Below are 19,434 nucleotides of genomic sequence, written 5' to 3' on the forward strand. Positions count from 1 at the left end.
GGGGTGAAATTGTTAAATTCTAACATTACTTCATGGTGATCCAATAAGACACAGGTGGTTACTCCATTTTTTTTTTTTTTTTGTATCTGTGGATGTTTGCTTTGTTACCGAGTATGTGATCAATTTTCGAGAAGGTTCCATGAGGTGTTTAGAAGAAGGTATATTCTTTTGTGTTTGGGTGGAATGTTCTATAGATGTCTGTTAAGTCCATTTGATTCCTTACATCTGTTAGCTCTTTTATTTCTCTGTTAAGTTTCTGTCTGTTTGACCTGTCCATTGGTGAGAGAGGAGTGTTGAAATCTCCTATTATTGTGTGGGGTTTGATGTGTGATTTGAGTTCTAGTAATGTTTCTTTTACATATGTGGGTGCTTTTATATTAGGGGCATAGATATTCAGGATTAATACTTCATCCTGATGAATTGTTCCTGTTATGAGTATAAAGTATCCTTCTCCACCTCTTCTGATTGATTTTAGTTTGAAATCAATTATGTTAGATATTAGGATAACTACACCTGCTTGTTTCTTAGGTCTGTTTGCTTGGAAAACCTTTCCCCAATTTTTTCCTCCGAGGTAGTGTCTGTCTTTGAGGTTGAGGTTTGTTTCTTGTAAACAGCAGAATGTTAGATCCTGTTTTTGTATCCATTCTCTTAACCTGTGCCTTTTTATAGGTGAATTGAGTCCATTGATATTAAGCGATATTAATGACCAGTGGTTGTTAACTTTGGTTATTTTTTGGTGGTAGTGTTTGTGTGTTTTCTTTCTTTGATTTGTGTTGGTGGAGGGTTATCAGATGTCTGTGCTATTGTGGGTGTTGTTGGCTTCCTTGGGTTGAGGTTTTCCTTCTAGTACTTTCTGTAAGGCTGGGTTTGTGGATATGTATTGTTTAAATCTGTTTTTGTCATGGAATATCTTTTTATCTCCATTGATGGTGAAAGAAAGCTTGGCTGGGTATAGTAGTCTGGGCCTACATCCATGGTCTCTTAGTATCTGCAGCACATCTATCTAAGACCTTCTGGCTTTCATGATTTCCATTGAGAAGTCAGGTGTAATTCTGATAGGTTTACCTTTATAAGTTACTTGCAGCTCTTAATATCCTTTCTTTATTCTGTATGTGTTTTGATTATTATATGGCTAGGGGATTTTTTTTTTTTTTTTTTTTTTTTTTGGATCCAGTCTATTTGGTGTTCTGTAAACTTCTTGTACCTTCACAGGAATATCCTTCTTTAGTTTGGGAAAGTTTTCTTCTATAATTTTGTTGAATATATTTTCTGGGCCTTTGAGCTAGAATTCTTCTCCTATTTCTACCCCTATTATTCTTAGGTTTGGTCTTTTCATGGTTTCCCAGAATTCCTGGATGTTTTGTTTTAAGAATTTTTTTGATTTGCTGTTTTTTTTTTTTTTGATCAACGAGTCTATTTCCTCTATAGTATCGTCAGCGCCTGAGATTCTTTCTTCTATCTCTTGTATTCTGTTGGTTATACTTGTCTTTGTAGTTCCTGTTTGTTTACCCAGATTTTCCATATCCAGCCATCTCTCAGTTTGTGTTTTCTTTATTACCTCCATTTCAGTCTTCAAGTCTTGAATTGTTTCCTTCACCTGTTTGATTGCTTTTTCTTGGGTTTCTTGGATATCTTTGAGGGATTTATTAATCTCTTCTAACTTTTTGTTTGTCTTCTCTTCCATTTCTTTAAGGGAGCTTCCATCATTTTCATAAGGTTACGTTTAAAGACAATTTCTTCTACTTATTCTGGTTTAGGATGTTCAAGTTTTCCTGTTGCATGCTCGCTGGATTCTGATGTTATCATGTTGCTTTTCAGGATGTTGGAGGAATTCTTGCATTGGTGCCTGCCCATCTCTTCCTTCAAATGAGACCGGCAGAGACTTGGCATCTTGGTCCAATCTTTGCTGTGGCTGACTGTGACTTGGGAGTTTTTCTTGGTCTGCCCTCTCTCAGATCCCCTCTGCCCTGAAGCAGGCTGTGTTGGGGTTTCCAAGGACCTTGCAGATGAAAAGGCAGGCTTGGGGGACAGGGTGGAATGGGTAAAGAAAGCTAGCAGCAGGGAACTCACCCTGCTGGTTGGCTTAGGGAACTAGAGGGGGCCTGGATTCAGTTCTCCTGGACTGTCTGGCTGTGTGGCCACTTACTCACCTCTCCAGATCCCCTTAGCACGGGAGCAGGGTCTCTTGCAGGGTTCTAAAGACCTCGCAGACAAAAAAGCGGGCTTAGGGGCAGGGTGGGATGGTAGAAAGAAGCCCCAGCTAGGAACACTCCCCGCTGGCTCTCCAGACCCCTCAGCCCTGAAGCAGGCTGTGTTGGGGAGTCCAAGGACCTTGCAGATGAAAAGGCAGGCTTGGGGGCAGGGTGGAATGGGGTAAAGAAAGCCAGCAGCAGGAACACACCCCACTGGATGGTCAGAAAAGCTTAGGGAATTGAAGGGGGTCTGGATTCAGTTCCCCCTGGAACTTGCTCTAGTAGACCAGGCTGTGGCCTCACACTTACGGAGATCTGCCTTCCTCTGCCTCCTGAGTGCTGGGATTAAAGGCATGTGCCACCACCACCCGGCAATATATATGTTTTTAAGGACGGGATCTTGCTATATATATATAGCTCATACCATTCCAAACTGTCTATGTAGCCCGGTTGAATTTGAAGTCATGACTTCCTTCATCAATCTCTAAAGTGATGAGTGTCCAGGGTGTGCATGGCAGTTTCATACTGTTTCAATTTCTTTGATTAGAAACTACTTTCTCCCTCCTGTTTCTTCTAGAAGCTTTTAGAATTTCCTATTTCCAATATCTAAGATTTCACACATAATATTTCTTTTTTAAAAAAATTTTCTTTTCCCAATGCTGGGAATGGAACCAGTAAATTGGGCTACTCTCATCCCCTTTCTGTGCTTCAAGTTTATTTTTACTCATTTTCTACACATAAAAACTCTCTAGAAATGTCCAGTTGCAAGAAGAAATTTGTTATTTTTACTAAGTAATTATCACAAATTTTTTTCAGAACTAAATACCAGTGTGTGTAGAGTTAAACGTGAGTGTTTTGACTGGACAGTGGTGCACACCTGCAGTCCTAGTTCTCAGAGAAGACACTGTGTGGTTTTCTTTCATATGAAATCATTTAGTACGAGTGACTTTAAAACCAGTTTATTTTTAAAGTCAAGCAGTGAATACAGAAAAGCACAGTTGAAGATGTCTTTTGGTATGGTAGCCTTTGCAGGCTTGGAGAGCGTAGCCGCATGGAAGCCCGCTGTTCTGTTCAGTTCCACAGGTGCCCTTGGACATCCGAAGCATAAGTAAAGTTGCGCTACATTATTTTGATGCTAGAAGAATTTAAGTTTAATTTGTTTAACTTTTAAAGACAACTCTCTGTTTGTGAAATAGGATGGTGATAGTAGGACAGATCCTTAGATATATTCCTCTAAAGGCTGTTACTATATATTAATTTTAAGTAATAATGGGTTTAATTTTGACATTTTTATACATGTCAAATACATATTGTATTTCAGTTATGTTTACCACCCCCCCCCCCCCCGTTACCTTCACTTGTCTTCCTTTCACTCCCATTAACCCCTCCTCTTGGGAGCATGTGTTGGAGGCCAGCTGGGACTCCATAGTGAGATCCCATCTAAACTTCCTTAACTAAGACTGTTTCATTCTCATTGTGAGTTTGAAAATGCTTGAGAGCAAGTCTCACTTCTTTTTACTTGTGTGTAGCGGGTAGTAAATTGGGAAGACAGGGCCTTCTTAATCCTTGGGCTGATAAGATGCAGTCTAGTTTCATTTAGAGCTTTTTCTAAAAAAAAATCTATCAACTCCATCTTTATGTGAAATTTTTTTTTGTTCCTTCTGCCTCTTTTTTATTTTAAATTACCAACTGTCTTTATGTTAGTATCCAGAATATTTTCATGTATGGTTGTGGTGGTTTAGATGAGAAATGTCTGCCATAGCTCATATATTGGAACCCCGGGTCCCTAGTTTGTGGCATTGCTTGGGAAGGTTATAGAACTTTTAGGTAGAGGAGCCACGCTGGAAGAAGTAAGTCACTGGAAGTGTGCTTTGAGTGTGTATAGCCCTGCTACACTTCCAGTTAGCCCTCTCTGTTTCCTATGTTTAGTGGATTTTTTTAAAAAAATCTTTGGGGGCCCACCAGACAGCTCCCGAATAAATACATGGAGACTTAGTCTTATTTATGAATGCCTGGCCTTAGCTTGACTTGTTTCTAGTCAGCTTTTCTAACTCAAATTATCCTGTTTTCATTTCTCTTTAACTATATTTTGCCTCTTGGATTTTTACCTTTCTTTGTTCTATTTTCTTTCTTCCCTTCTTACTCTGTGGCTGGCTGTGTGGCTGGCCCAATGGCATCTTCCTCTCCTTCTCCTTTTTTCACTCCTCCCCTAGATTTCTCCTATTTATTCTCTCTGCCTGGCAGCTCTGCCTATTTCTCTCTCCTGCCTTGCTATAGGCCATTCAGCTCTTTATTGGACCAATCAGGTGTTTTAGGCAAGCAAAGCAACACAGCTTTACAGAGTTAAACAAGGCAGCATAAAAGAAAGCAGCACAGTCAGGTTCCTGATGTGGGTGTGGCTAGGGGACAGCAGAGGCTGAGTGGGAGAGACTTGTAGGTTCTGTACTGCTTCCTGCTGTCTTTCTCCCGGAGGCCAGATGGATGTGGCTATAATGTCCACCCTGTAGTACTAACTTGCCTGTTTGTGACGCTCAAATAAATGGAAGCATAGGGCATGATTCTTCAGAGGTTGGCTTGTTTTGTTTCACATTGTTTCTCAGACTAGCTTAGAAGTATGAACATGTTTTTAGTTCACTTGTTTTTTGGCACATAGTGTATAGTTTAATAAGCATACAATAATTTATTTGTGCTGTTGATTTAATGCTTGGGCTATTTTGAGTGTTGCCCTATGGATATTCGCCTATGTATTTTCTAATGCTCATATGTCTTTCTCGAAGACACAGAAGAAAGTATGGAATCTTAGTTGTACTGATGCACATTCCCACTAACATAGATAAGCTTACACTGCTCTGAAACTTTTCAACTTGACATTGTATCGTGGGTGTTGTGGTACAGGCGTGGGCTCAAGCAAGTCCGTTGAAAGAAGGCTCAGAGACATTATGAGAATGAACTTAGCCTTTTGCAGCTGCAGAGGTCTCCAGCCTTGATGGACTGAAGCACTTCCCCTTCACCCAGGGCATTTTTATTTTTCTCAATATTTACAATTATGCCAGTTGATCTCATATGCTCAAAACAACCTGATGAAGCTTCTAAAAATACAATGCCAAGCACAGTCTTTTTTTTAAAATATTTATTTATTTATTATGTATACAATATTCTGTCTGTATGACTGAAGGCCAGAAGAGGACACCAGACTTCTTTACAGATGGTTGTGAGCCACCATGTGGTTGCTGGGCATTGAACTCAGGACCTTTGGAAGAGCAGGCAATGCTTTTAACCACTGAGCCATCTCTCCAGCCCCCCCAAGCACAGTCTTGATAAAGGGTTTCTCTCCCAACCTTTGTATCTTGGGAAGCTCTCAGACAAGATTCACATAGAGCAACCAAAGGTAACTGTTTCTTGGAGTTGAAATATTCACCTCTGTTCTTTGCAACCCTGCTTCTCGTCAGTTTCAATGGTTTTTCTCATTGTTGCTGCCATCTCAGTGATCTGGTCGACACTTGCTTGTAACTCTTTCCCATTTGTTTCCAAGTGCTTCCTCTCCAGTGCACGTGGAAGTGCTTCAAGGATGTGCAGAGATGTACCACGGAAGAGCTGCCTGCTGTTGTTGAGATGTGCCAGGCTAACCTTGACTGTGGCTCTTCTGACTGTAGTATCACATCTCGGTCATCATTTTTCTATCCCTCAGCACTCTAAACTTTTGTTTCAGGTACTTGCTCATTCTTAGTTTCTGTGCAGACTGGTGTTCTTCCAAAAATGTCACCACTTTTCCTCTTGCTGGATTCTCACAGCTAGCGTGACTGTGGTTGATGTCTTGCAACATCATTAAGTGTTGTGGGAGCTGCGGGCTGCGTTCCTGCCACCCAGCTCCTGGCCGCCTGGCTAGCTTATGCCCCAAAATAACAACACACAAACCGTATTCTTTTAAACACTGCCTGGCCCATTATATCTAGCCTCTTCTAGGCTAAATCTCACGTATTAATTTAGCCCATTTCTAATAATCTGCATAGCACCACTGGGTGCGCTTACCAGGAAAGATTCAGCATGTCTGACCTGGCGGCTGGCTGCATCGCATCTGGCTCTGAGAGGAGCTACCCTGCATCTGAGCTCACTTCCTCTTCCTCCCAGCATTCTGTTCTGCTTACTCCACCCACCTATCTTCCAACCTATGAGGCCAAGCAGGTTTTTATTAATTAACCAATGACCTTCCTCCATCAATTAAGTTCTTGATTATTTTCCCGATGCTGCTATTTTGCTTCCCCTCACTTGCTGAGAGTAGTGAGTGGTCTGCTCAGTTAGAGACTGCTGTATTTTCCCGGTCTCTCAACCTTTTAACAAGGACTTTGGTGCCAGAAAGTTCCTTCCCTTTCTCAGTTGCAGAGAGGAGCTCCATGGAGCATGGATGGGGGTGGTGGCTGGGCGGGAGGGCAGGTCCCCGGACACACTCAGGAGTGTGTTATTTCACTCACTTGGTTTTGGTACCCCTCAGCTGTCAGTGACAGCAACAAGGACCTTCGAGACTGAGGTACCCAGAGGACTGTTCCTATGCCCTTACTCTACCTCTAGGGAGTGGATACACAGCCCTGGAAAGACAGCAGAGGTGACTGAGAGGCCCACACTCTGACCCTATTCTAGGTTTTGTTTCTCTGTTGTCTCTCTGTCCCCTACTTATCCACAGAGATGGCTTTTTCTCTTTTTTTCACTCTTAGAAACTTATTTATTTTAGTGTGTGTGTATGTGTGTGTGTCATGGAATGCCCTCCATCACTGTACCCTGTCTCTTGAGTCTCTCATTGACCTGGAGCTAGGCTAGAGTCCATCAGTGCTATGTGGGGAGCAGGAAACCTGGAGTGAATTATTGACAGCTGCAGGGCCATGTCAAGCATCTCAGTGCCTCAGACCCTTCCCCTGCAGTGTGGATGTTGACAGTGTGTTAGTGTGTGCAGAATGCATCCACTGATGCTTCCTCTTACCTGATGTTTACAGCCCAAGGCTGCTTTCCTTCAGAGACCTCCTGTGGAGACTAGCTAACCCTCCTCCTCTTCCCCATGTTGTACATAATAAAGGGACTGAGTTTCTGAGTTGAGTAGGGGCTCACCAGAGTGAGCACACTCACCAGCTCCCAGCTCTCCTGTACCTGTGTCATTTCTTCACCCCTGTGTTACCCCAGTTAGGTTTCCAGGGCCAAGCCATTTGACAGTGCAGGCTTACTAGTTTTGGATCTCTATGTTCATTTTATCTGTTTGTATAGACAGACATTAACTATATGCACTCCTCCCCCCCCCCCCCCCCGTACTCCATATATTCTCACCATCACTTACGAGCACACGCACTAAGTTGTGGAAAGTCAAAGTATATTATTATTTTGTTTGTTTAAGACAGGGTTTCTCTGTGTCATCCTGGCTGTCCTGGAACTCACTCTGTAGACAGACTACCTTGAACTCACAGTCTGCCTCTGCCTCCCAAGTGCTGGGGTTAAAGTTGTTAGCCACCACTACCCAGCTGTGAAAGTCTTATATGATAAACACTGAAAGAGTCACAGAAAATGTTAGCTTTCTACTTCATTCTTATTTTTGTGCCTGTGTTAAAAATTCAATACAGATGCTTACTTGCATGGAACTGTTTTTTGACTTTTTTCTCCTCTGCTTAGCTGTGTCTTTCTCCAAAATCTAAAGTCCTCTACTGAAGTGATTCCAGCCCTTCAGAGCGACTCTGCACTTCTGAAAGCCATGGTAATGGACCCTGCCCCTTCTCAGACTTGGCAGTTCTTGATCCTGTAGTTGAACACTGTTTTGAACAGCAATTGCTCATTGTCAGTATAGGATTAAATAAATTCTACAAATCCTTACTAAGCAGCTATGACCTGATAGCTGAATAGAAGGCACACCTGGCCTCGCCTTCCCAAGTGTCAGCACTGTGAGCTTGTGCGCCAGCACACAGAGCTGAGTTTTTATTACTGTTTTGCTTTATTTTTTGTAGTTCAAATGCAGGCAAGGACTCTGTAACTGACCTACATCGCTGGCCTGTAGATGTGTTTCCTTAACAAAAGCAATGTGTAGCAAAATTGTAATCCAGATAATAGTTTGAACCCGACATTGCTCAGGGATGCAAACTACCAACTGAGTAGTCACACACATGTCCTCACCTGGAGGTGGTACTATCAATGTCACCCCCCAGAAGAACTAAAGCTTGGCATGATGCCCCATGCCTGCAAACAGGAACTCTGGAGACTGAGGCAGAAGTTGCCATGAGTTCAAGGCTAGCCATAAGTTTAAGGCCACCCTTAACTATGAGTCTCCTTATTAAAAATAACCAAACAGGGGAGGGAAATCAAAACAAAAGCAAAAACAACTTGGGTTCAATTGACTAATTCTTGTATTTGTAATTTTAAGATTAACATTGAAGTCACTGAAGATGCAGCTCAACTGGCAAAATGTTAACCCAGTATACACGAGGTCCTGAGTGTCCTCAGCACTGATCAAACTGGATGTGGTGGAATACCTGCAGTCATAGCAGTGGGAGGTGGAGGCAGGGGGATCAGATGTTCAAAGTCCTGGTCAACACAACTAAGTTCGAGGCCAGTCTAAGTTAAACAAATCTCTGTTTGAAAAACAGAAACAAAAACAAAAGCAAGACATTGAAGCCAGGTATTATGATTCATGTATTTAATCCCAGCACTTGGGAAATAGAGGAGGATCACCATAGCCTATATTAAACCTTTTCTCAAAAAAGAGAACACAAAAAAATGTGTGTATGTGCATGCATGCATAATAACCTTTCTCTACCCCAGTATGTGGCATTACACATGTAGTTGCTAGTAACCAAGGATGGAGCCAATATACAATGCTTTCTGCAGGACCATTCTTGTTCTAGACGCTACAATTTTGATTACCCCCATAGCACTCACCCATAGAGAGGATGTATGCACCATCTAGGAACACACTCTTGCAGATGTGTGAGATTTACTCTTTCACATCTGGAGCACTCTTCCTTCAATCAACACCGGGTGTAGGCTGTGTTTAGAAGATGTTGGGTTTTGATTGATTGTATTATCAATTTGGTTGATAATATTGATTATGTTATCTGTGATAACATAATATCCAATCTTGATTTAAGACCCAGTTTTGATTTAATAACGGATTCTCGTTCAAAGGACAGCACAGGGGAAAGCAATCATGAGGACCCAGTGGCAGTTCCCTCCACCATGGCCGGTAAGCACTGGAAAGCAACATGGGATTATGTGTGTTTCTACCTAGGGATTTGAAAGGAAAGTGTATTTGTGATTGTCCAGGGAGCTCTAGAGAGGAGAGCACAGACACGGAGAGTACTGTGGAGGAGAGAGTGTCAGCATTCCTGTGACATCTTGAGAATTAAGGATGAATGGCACAGTCCTTGTGTCAGGTCCCAACCAGGCAGCGTTAAAGGCCTCAAAAGCAGCAAGCTGGTTTCCTGAGATCTTCAATGGGAAGTTGGAATGGCAGAGTATTCTTGATAAGCACACATAATGTCTAAGTCCCCAGGTCAAAGAGAACACTTGGACACATGATCTCACATTCTGATGATATGAAAAGGTCTGAGAGGATCTAAAGGGAGATCATGGACATTGGAGGAAAGTCCTAATCTGTCCCTAGCAAACAGGCAGAACAATGTAACAGACACCATAACTTTAGGATTGAGGGGTTTGACTGCATCTCCTACGGGGTCTCCCTTCTTCCACCACAGATGATGCTCCAAGTGAAGCCCAGGGAAGTGATTGTCCATCCAGTGCTGCCTCCCTCCTCTCCACAGACCTGGCTCACAGGGAAGCCCAGTGGTTTCAAGAGGCAAAGAGTCTGAGTGAGCGGCTGAGAGGAGCCTACACCAAAGCCACTTTCCGCCACATGGATTTGCCAGAGGTGTGTTCCAGCCTAGGCACTGACCACTTGCTTGGGTGTGATCTGTCCATTGTCTCAAAGCACATCAGCAGGCCAGTGCGAGAGGCTATGATGCTTCCTGAGGTCTTCACCAACCTCAGCTCTGTCATGTGTGTGGAGGGGGAGACCGGCAGTGGGAAGACAACCTTCCTGAAGAAAACAGCTTTCCTCTGGGCATCAGGATGCTGTCCCCTGCTGAACAGGTTCCAACTGGTCTTCTACATCTCCCTGAGGTCCACCAGACCAGACCAGGGGCTGGCCGACATCATCGGTGCCCAACTCCTTGAGGCAGGAGGATGTGTTAGTGAAGTGTGCCTGAGCAACAGCATCCAGCAGCTAAGGCACCAGGTGCTGTTCCTATTGGATGACTACCGTGGGATGGACTCACTGCCCCAAGCCATACAAACACTGATTACAAAAAACTACTTGTCACGGACCTGCCTATTGATCGCTGTCCATACAAACAAGGCCAGGGCCATCCGCCCATACCTAGATAAAATATTAGAGATCCAAGAGTTTCCCTTATATAATACTGTCTCTGTACTACGGAAGTTCTGCTCACGTGATATAACCCGTGTGGAAGAGTTTATGGTTTACTTTGGAATGAATGTGGATTTGCAGGGAATTCACAAAACCCCCCTCTTTGTGGCAGCAGTCTGTGCTGACTGGTTTCAAAATCCTTCTCACCAGTCCTTTCACGATGTGGCAGTTTTCAAGTCCTATATGAAATACCTTTCCTTACAGCACAAGGCTACGCCTGAGCCTTTCAGGGCCACTGTGTCCTCGTGTGGCCAGCTGGCCTTGAGAGGACTTTTCTCATCTTGCTTTGAGTTCAGTAGTGAGGACCTCACAGAAGCAGGAGTTGATGAAGATGAAGATCTGACCACCTGCCTGATGAGTAAATTCACAGCCCAGAGACTGAGCCCAGTCTATCGGTTCCTAAGTCCTTTGTTCCAAGAATTTCTTGCTGCCATGAGGCTGACTGAACTCCTGAGTTCAGAAAGAAAGGAAGACCAAGATCTGGGACTTGATTATTTGAGACAGATTAACTCACCCTTGAAGGCTATGGGTGTGTACAACAATTTTTTGAAGTATGTCTCCAGCCACCCTTCATCAAAGGCAGCGCCAATGGTTGTGTCCCACTTGCTTCAGTTGGTGGATGGTAAAGAGTCGCTGGAGAACCTGTCTGATGATCAGGATTACGGGAAGCTCCATAAAATAATTCCTCAGATGATGAAGTTAATTAAAGAAATGTGGCAGGTATATCCTGAAGCTTTTTCCTTATTCATCTCAGAACATCTGCTGAGTGTTGCTCTAAACTTCGCTTATGAAAGCAACACGGTCGCTGCATGTTCTCCATTTATTCTGCAATTCCTTCGAGGGAGAACACTGTCTCTGAAAGTACTGAATTTCCAGTACTTTGAGGACCACCCAGAGAGCCTGCTACTGTTGAGGAGTGTAAGAGTCTTCATACATGGAAAGAAAATGCCACCAAGTGTCTTTAGTTACTCAGTCATGGAAAAATGTTTTGAATCATTACAGCCACCAACAGTAGATGAGGACTATGCTCCTGCCTTTGAACATATGAAGGAATGGGCAAAAAATTTAGCTGAAAATGAAGATAATGTGAGGAATTTTATGAACAGCCAACCTCTGCATCCACCCAACATCGGTGCTGGCTATTGGAAACTGTCACCCAAGCGGTACAAGATCCCTAGGCTGGAAGCTGCAGTGGCCAACATGGGTCCCGCAGACCAAGCGCTGCTCCGTGTCCTGATGGAGCTCTTCTCAGCATCACAGAATGTTGAACTCCTTTTGAACCACAGCAGTGGCTTTCTTGAAAGCATCCGCCCTGCTCTGGAGCTGCATAAGTCCTCTGTCAGCAAGTGCTCCATGTGTGGACTGGAGCTCAGCGCAGCAGAACAGGAGCTGCTTCTTACCCTGCCTGCCCTGCAGTCTCTTGAGGTCTCAGGAACAAACCAGTTACCAGGTAACCCTGAGTGTCACGTAACCATTCTGGTTGACACCGTGTTTTCTCGTTCTGAGTTTTAGATGAATAAAACTTCTCAGGCACAAGGTCATAAATGTGTCTTAAGAGAAGAGGTCTAAACACTTTCACTGATTGGGGCAGTGTGTAAATCAGTGAAAGTCCCTGAATCATAGAATGGGTTTGAAGTCACTCAGGCAAAACTAGGAAATCATTACCATCCCTCTCATCATCATTCCTTTCCCAACGTTGTTAATAAGTTTGGATTGCTTGTTATCGGTAAATGATGGTCTGTGGGTAAGACAGTAATGTAGAATCGTCTGCACCCTGGCTGCCTGAAGGAGGAGGGAGTTTAGCTCTGCAGAGGTTTTTTTTATATAGATAAATAATATTTATGTCTTTTTCTTTTTTTAAAAATATTTTTTATGGTTTATTTTAACTTTATTTTATGTGCATTGGTTTGAAGGTGTCAGATCCCCTGCAACTGGATCTTCAGACAGTTGTGAGCTGCCATGTGGGTGCTGGGAATTGAACCCAGATCCTCTGAAAGAGAAGTCAGTACTCTTAACCACTGAGCCATCTCTCCAGCCCCCTTTATGTCTTTTTCTAAGATGGCAGCAGAGTTAAACCTGTGTGCCACACAATCCCTCAGAGGGGTTGAATGACCCTTTCACCAGGATCGGTCGCCTAAGATCATCAGACATATCAGACATTTGCATTATGGTCCATAACAGCAGCAAAATTACAGTTAGGAAGTAGCAATGAAAATAATTTTATGGTTGGAAGTCAGCACAACATGAGGAACTGAATTAAAGGGTTGCAGCATTAGTAAGGTCGAGAACCACTGCTCTGAGCAATGTTTGATTCTTTTAATAGACTTTTTAATGATTTTTTATATATTTATTTTATTTTATTATTATTTTTTTATGTGTATATGTGTTCATGTGCATGTATTTGTAGGTACCTCAGAGGCCAGAAGAGAATGGCAGATCCTTGGAGCTTTGGTTATAGGCTGTTGTGTGCTGCCTAATGTGGGTGCTAGGAACCTCACTGGGATCCTCTGCAAAAGAGCTCTTGATTGCTGAGCCGTCTTTTCAGCTCCTAGACTTGACTTATCTCTCCTTTAGTTCATTTCCAAGTTTTTATACCACCGTAAATATTTGATTTGTAAATTTTCTAGTCGTTAGTCACAAAGCTTTGATCAGCGGCAGCCTGCTCTATGCTCTAGTATGCTTTGCTCTGTATCATCCTTTTTCTTCCTTTTTTAAACATAAGTTCTTTATTGGATCTTTGGGAATTTCACAATATGCACCTCAACTTGCTTACCTCCCAGTCCTACCATTTGCTTACCATCAAAACAAACCTTTAGTTACAATTTTTGGGGGGCCACCAACCAGCTCCCAAATAATGACACAGAGACTTATTAATTATGAATGCTTGGACTTAGCTTAGACTTGTCCCACTAGCTCTTGTAACTTGATTTAACCTGTTTCTATTCATCCACAATTTACCTGGGGCTTTAACCTTTCTTTCATTCTGTATGTTTTACTTTTCTGTTTCCTCTGTGTCTGACTGGCTGACCCCTCGTTTCTCCCAGTTGTCTCCTTTTCTTTCTTTCTCAAACTTAAATTCCTCCTCCTACTTATTCTCTCCCTGCCTGGAAATTTTGCCTAAACCACCTCCCTCTCTATTGGCCATTGAGCTTTTTACTAGACCAATCAGGTGCCTTAGGCAGGCAAGGTAAATTAGCAGTACAACTTTACATAGTTAAACAAATGCAACACATCTTTACATAGTTAAACAAATATTTTGCAACACAAACCAAACTAAAATAAATGAACCACAGAGAAAAACAAAAACAAAAAAAACAAAAGAAAAAACAAAGCTACACCAAAACAACCTCTTTTTTTTTTTTTTTTTAAATATTTATTTATTATGTATACAATATTCTGTCTGTGTGTATGCCTGAAGGCCAGAAGAGGGCGCCAGACCTCTTTACAGATGGTTGTGAGCCACCATGTGGTTGCTGGGAATTGAACTCAGGACCTTTGGAAGAGCAGGCAATGCTCTTAACCACTGAGCCATCTCTCCAGCCCCCAAAACAACCTCTTTACTCCTCCATGTTTCCCACCTCTCCAGTGCTTCTTCATTTGTCCTGGTGGCATTGGGAGCCACAATGTCACCATTATATCCTTTTGTCCAGTCAGCTTTACTTGCAAATGTTCATTGCTCTGAGTCTGGTTCAAGGCCTCTGGTTTCTGGTATACCATCACCACTGGTTCCTCACTGACAATTCCTCTCAGATATCCCACAGCTGCCTTGAGTATGGAGAGCCTGTGGTTATCACTACACAAGCTCCAGCAGGGGTAGATGTTAGGGTGGGCCAACCCTAGGTGAGGCTGGGTAGTGGTTGAGCTGGTCAGTCCAGGTGACCAGCTGGGAGTGACCACCTCAGGTGAAGAAAGGAGCCAGCTCCCCATGCCCATGCCATTAGGGTCAGCTCTTCCCTGCCTTACTTGAGTGATGGGGCTATCTCTGCAGAGGCCTTCTCTCCCATGAGGGTTAAGGCCAGCTTTTTTTTTTTTTTTTTTTTTTTTTGATTTTCGAGACAGAGTTTCTCCATAGCTTTTTGGTTCCTGTCCTGGAACTAGCTGGAACCAGACCAGGCTGGCCTCGAACTCACAGAGATCAGCCTCCCTCTGCCTCCCGAGTGCTGGGATTAAAGGCGTGCGCCACCACCGCCCGGTTTAAGGCCAGCTTTCTTGCTGCAGCATCTGGTGAGGACAGCACCCGCTATCCCAGGGCCAGCAAAGGGCAGGCCTGGCTCAGCATGGCCCTGTGATTCCATCATGCATGATTCCAATGGCTCTATGAGGCTACATGGGCCATAGACATCAACACAGACCCAGACATGGTTCTCGGCAGGAGCTTGGGCTTGCACCACATCTGGGCTCTGGGTAGAAGCACAGGGCACTCAGTTCAGGATGGCTCTGGTGGTGGAATGGCTCCTGGACACCAACAAGGCCAAAGGTTGCAGCCCTAACCCCAGGTTTACATGTATGTAACTTTGGTGGCAAAACAGACCCTGACTGTGGTGGGACCAGGGACCCGGACATGAGTCTTGGCAGCAGCCTGGTCTGGATGTCAGCCTTGCCCCAGGCGGCAGTACAGGCCACTCATTTTAGCATGGCCCCAGGGCATGTGTTGCCCCTGGACACAAATTTGGCCGTAGATCTTGGGCATCCATGTGGCCTTCGATGGTAACAGGAACCTTGTACACCAACACTGACCTTAGCTGAAGTAGGGCCATGAACCTAGACATAGCCCCCAGCTGCAACCCTGGCCCAGATATTACCATGGCATCAGGTAGCAGCTCAGCCCACTCAGATCTGCCTGTCCCCAGCTGCAGCATGTCCCTTGGCCACTGACATGGACTCAGGTGGCTGACTGACCCCGGGCATTCACACGGTCCTTGGTGGCAATGTAGGCCACAGACTTCAACACAGACCCTTACTGTGGAAGGACCACTGACCCAGACATGGTCCTTAGCAGCAGCACGTGTCTGCATGTCACCATGACACTAGGTGCCAGCACAGACCACCCAGACTCACATGTTCCTGGTGGCAACTCATTCCTCAGACACAAACACCCGCCCAGACCCTGGAAATCTACATGGCCCTTGGTTGTAACAGGAGCCACAGACGTTGGCTCAGATGTTAATTGGTATTAGATAACCAATTGATGTGTTCTTCTCTAGAGAAAACTATTTCTCCCATTACCGACATCCCTTAGTTTTCTGTAGTTCTTTGTGTGTGGTTGAAGCCTTATGAGTTTTCATTTAATTTGAGTACTATTTTCCATACTTTTACTCTGTATTGGTTCCTATCTTTAAAGCTGACTTACTGATAGGAAACAGGTAGATGAATTATTATGATAATGAATACTACTACTTTGGTTTTTTGAGACAGGGTTACTCTGTGTAGCCCTGGCTCTCATGAACTCACTCTGTAGACAGGCTGGCCTTGAACTCACAAAGATCAGTCTGCCTCTGACTCCGGAGTGCTGGAATGAAAAGTTCACCACCACCGCCCTGCAGGATTTTATTTCTTGACCCATTCAGTCAGCCTGCATCATTCGATTGGGGAATTGGGCCATTAAAAATTGAAGTGTGTGTTGACGTTATTATTGAAGTGTTTGTGTTGACCTCAGTCACTGTGTTGTTGTGTTCTGGTGTTGTTTGTGTTCTCAGTTGTACTTTGTAGTTTAGAAATTGTATCTTCAAGTTTCTTTCCATGTTCTTAGCGGTGCTCATCCCTGTCTTCTGCCTGAAATATTGCCTCCTTGTTCTATTTAGGTCTAGTTTGTTGGTTATAATTTTTAGGCTGCTTATATCTTGGAAAATGTTTTCCTACTCCACTACAGCAGATAGTTTTGTGTTGCAAGGAGCTGCTTGTTCGGCCCAGCCACCCAGAACCAAAATAATCACACAGAAACTATATTTATTAAATCACTGGTTAGCCCATTAGCTCTAGCTTTTTTTTTGTTTTGTTTTGAACATTATGCCAAATGTATTTTTCAGGATGTGGTGCCTGAAAATTATTGGCTAACTCTTACATCTTAATTTAACCCATTTCTATTAATCTGTATATTGCCACGTGGCAGTATCTTACCAGGTAATGTTCCCAGTGTCTGTCTCAGGTGGAGGATCCATGGTGTCTCTCTCTGACTCCACTCTTCTTTCTCCCAGCATTCAGTCCATTCCTCCCTGCCTACCTAAGTTCTGCCCTATCAGCAGGCCAAGGCAGGCTTTTGTTTTTTTTATTCAGTAATGGTACTCACAGCACACAGAGGGGAATCCCACATCAGTTTTGTTCATTAGTCTAGGTTGGATGTGGTTTTTTAAGACTTGGGAATCATTGCTCCAGGATCTTCTGCCATTCAAAACTTCCAATGAGAAATCAACTGTTATTCTTATGGGTCTTCCTTTATATGTGACTTGTGTTTTTTCTCTTGATGCTTTCAATATCTTCTCTTATTTTCTGTATATTTAACATTTTTTCTTTTTTGTTTTATTTTTCGAGATAGGGTTTCTCTGTGTAACAGTTCTGGTTGTCCTGAAACTCACTTTGTAGACCAGGCTGGTCTCAAACTCACAAAGATCTGCCTGACTCTGCCTGGGATTAAAGGTGTGCATCACCACCTCCAGGCTATGTATACTTAATGTTTTAATTATGCCATGAAGAGTTTCTTTTCTGGTTCTCTATATTTGGTGTTCTCTGTGATTCTTGCATCTTCTCTTAGCTGGGGGAGTTTCCTTCTGTGATCTTGTTGGAGAGCTGATCTATACCATTCATCTGGAATTCTTCTCCCTCATCTGATCCTAAAATTAAAAAGGTTGGTCTTTTCTTGGTATCCCACATTTCCTGTATGTTTCTTTTCTGTTTTTATTTTTTCCATATATTCTTAGCTTCTTTCATCTAGATCCTTTACTTCATCTTCAAGCCCTCAAATTTTAAGTTCTGCTTGATTCATTTCACTTGTAAGTCTTTCCATTGAGTTTTCTAGTTCAGTTATTGTGTTTTTCAATTTCATATATATATTAACTTGAGTTCTCATCAGTGTTCCTCTTTATTGAATTTTATTTTTCAAATCCTGGATTATCCTCATTATTCTCTTAGTCTTATGTTTCTGTTTTCTTAGGTATCACTCAGGTGTTTATGTTCTTTCTTATTAAGATGACTGAGCGATGTCATCTTTAAGAGGTGATATCATAAAAAATATCATCTTCAAAACTTCTCAAATTCTCCATAAACTTCTTGGTGAAGTTTATAGTTGTTCTTCTAACTTCTGCGTCCTGGGGTTCATCCAGGACAATCTTATTAACAGACATTTCTATCGGATGGTAGATTTGGCAGTTGGAGACTACTGTCTTGATCTTTCAGTGTCCATATCTTTGTGATGAACTGTCTTTTGTTAGTTTTGTGTCTGGTATAAATAGAGCAGGTAGGGAAAACGACAGGATGTGTGGATTGAATTGAGCCTGATGTTGGTTGGATATGACTCATGTGGATCCAGGACTGGGTTGGTATGAAAGATGCTCTGTCTGGTCCAAGACTGGAGTTGGGAGTGTGTGTATGTGAGAGTTAGGGTAGGTGTGAGGATGCGAGCATCAGACAAACTCACCTAGCTAGAACCTCAAGGAGGATGTGTAGGACCTGGCCTAATAGAGAGGTTGGATGTGGTGTGTGAGTGGCTTGAAGGTTGGGGGCAGGGAAGAAGGCAGAGTGGGTCACAGCATAAGCCTAGATGTTGGTAGTGCCATAGGCAGGAGTGGCTAGACTAGGACCATGATTTGGATGTGGAACCCAGGCTAGATCTAGGGTGTTAGAAATGGGTGAGTGGAAAGGAGATGTCAGACTTACTTGGTACTTGACTTTGGAAAAAGATATGCAGCATAAAAAGGTTTGGTAGAGAGGTTCTGAGTTACATTTTTATATATGTTGTAGTCCAACTATATTCTTTTGCATGTGCAAAACCAGTTGTTCCCACACTGTTGGCTGGGGAGCCCTGTTATTATTTTGTGAGTCTAGAGAGCACCACATGCATTCCCCTATATATGACCAGCAGATGCAGGATCTTCATGGATGTGCTTCTTAATCTTAAAATCTCTGAAATGATCTAAAAATCAAAGCACAGTTGGAACTCCCACTTGGTACTCTTGAGTGATGGGAACTGTGTGCTGCTTTCCAGATCAACTCTTCAGTAACTTGGACAGGTTCCCAAACCTGAAAGAACTCTCTGTGAGACTAACTGGCAAACCAGATGTGCTTTCAGTCATCCCTGGAGATTTCCCAAGCCTCCACCACATGGAGAAGTTATGCATCGAAACTTCCACAGAGTCTGACATCTCCAAACTGGGTAAGGATTGTGCCTGGATCTCCCAAGTCGTGTTTCAGCTGGAAAAGCTACTTAGCTGATAATTGTTAGAATCATTAAATCATCAGTAGCTAAAACATCTGTGGTCCTGACAGCATGAACCATGTCCTGGGGAAGGTGTAGGAACAGCGCTCTTCCCTCATGAAGAGGGCAATCATTTGTAAGCTCGAGATCTTGACATGTCTGTGACTCTTCTGAGCTCTTCACAAATGCTAACTTACCCTTCATCCCCTTGTGAACGGAAGCACAATGATTACTGCTGGTATTCAACTGGGAAATTGAGGTCAGCGACTGCTCAGGTTTGTACAGCTGAGAAAATGCTTCCTCAAAGGAGAAGATTTGAGTTTACAGCCTGAGCTTTAAACTCCCAACACATTTCCTCTTCGTGGAAGTTTGTGGGGTTCTTT

General features: G+C 43.2%; 1 protein-coding gene across 2 annotated transcripts in view; it reads left to right on the top strand.

The window, feature by feature from the left end:
* LOC130887247 (baculoviral IAP repeat-containing protein 1a-like) overlaps window positions 1-19,434 on the top strand; it is a 45,939-nt gene that overhangs the window by 14,185 nt on the left and 12,320 nt on the right. The window contains exons 7-10 of one of the 2 annotated variants that reach the window (XM_057789550.1): window positions 7,842-7,923; window positions 9,345-9,402; window positions 9,914-12,094; window positions 18,842-19,009. In XM_057789550.1, the coding sequence (XP_057645533.1) occupies window positions 7,842-7,923; window positions 9,345-9,402; window positions 9,914-12,094; window positions 18,842-19,009 (2,489 nt within the window). The remainder of the gene's footprint in view (window positions 1-7,841; window positions 7,924-9,344; window positions 9,403-9,913; window positions 12,095-18,841; window positions 19,010-19,434) is intronic. The other variant, XM_057789551.1, reaches the window with a different exon arrangement.

This window comes from Chionomys nivalis, chromosome 15, assembly GCF_950005125.1.
Source record: "Chionomys nivalis chromosome 15, mChiNiv1.1, whole genome shotgun sequence".
NCBI lineage: Eukaryota > Metazoa > Chordata > Mammalia > Rodentia > Cricetidae > Chionomys > Chionomys nivalis.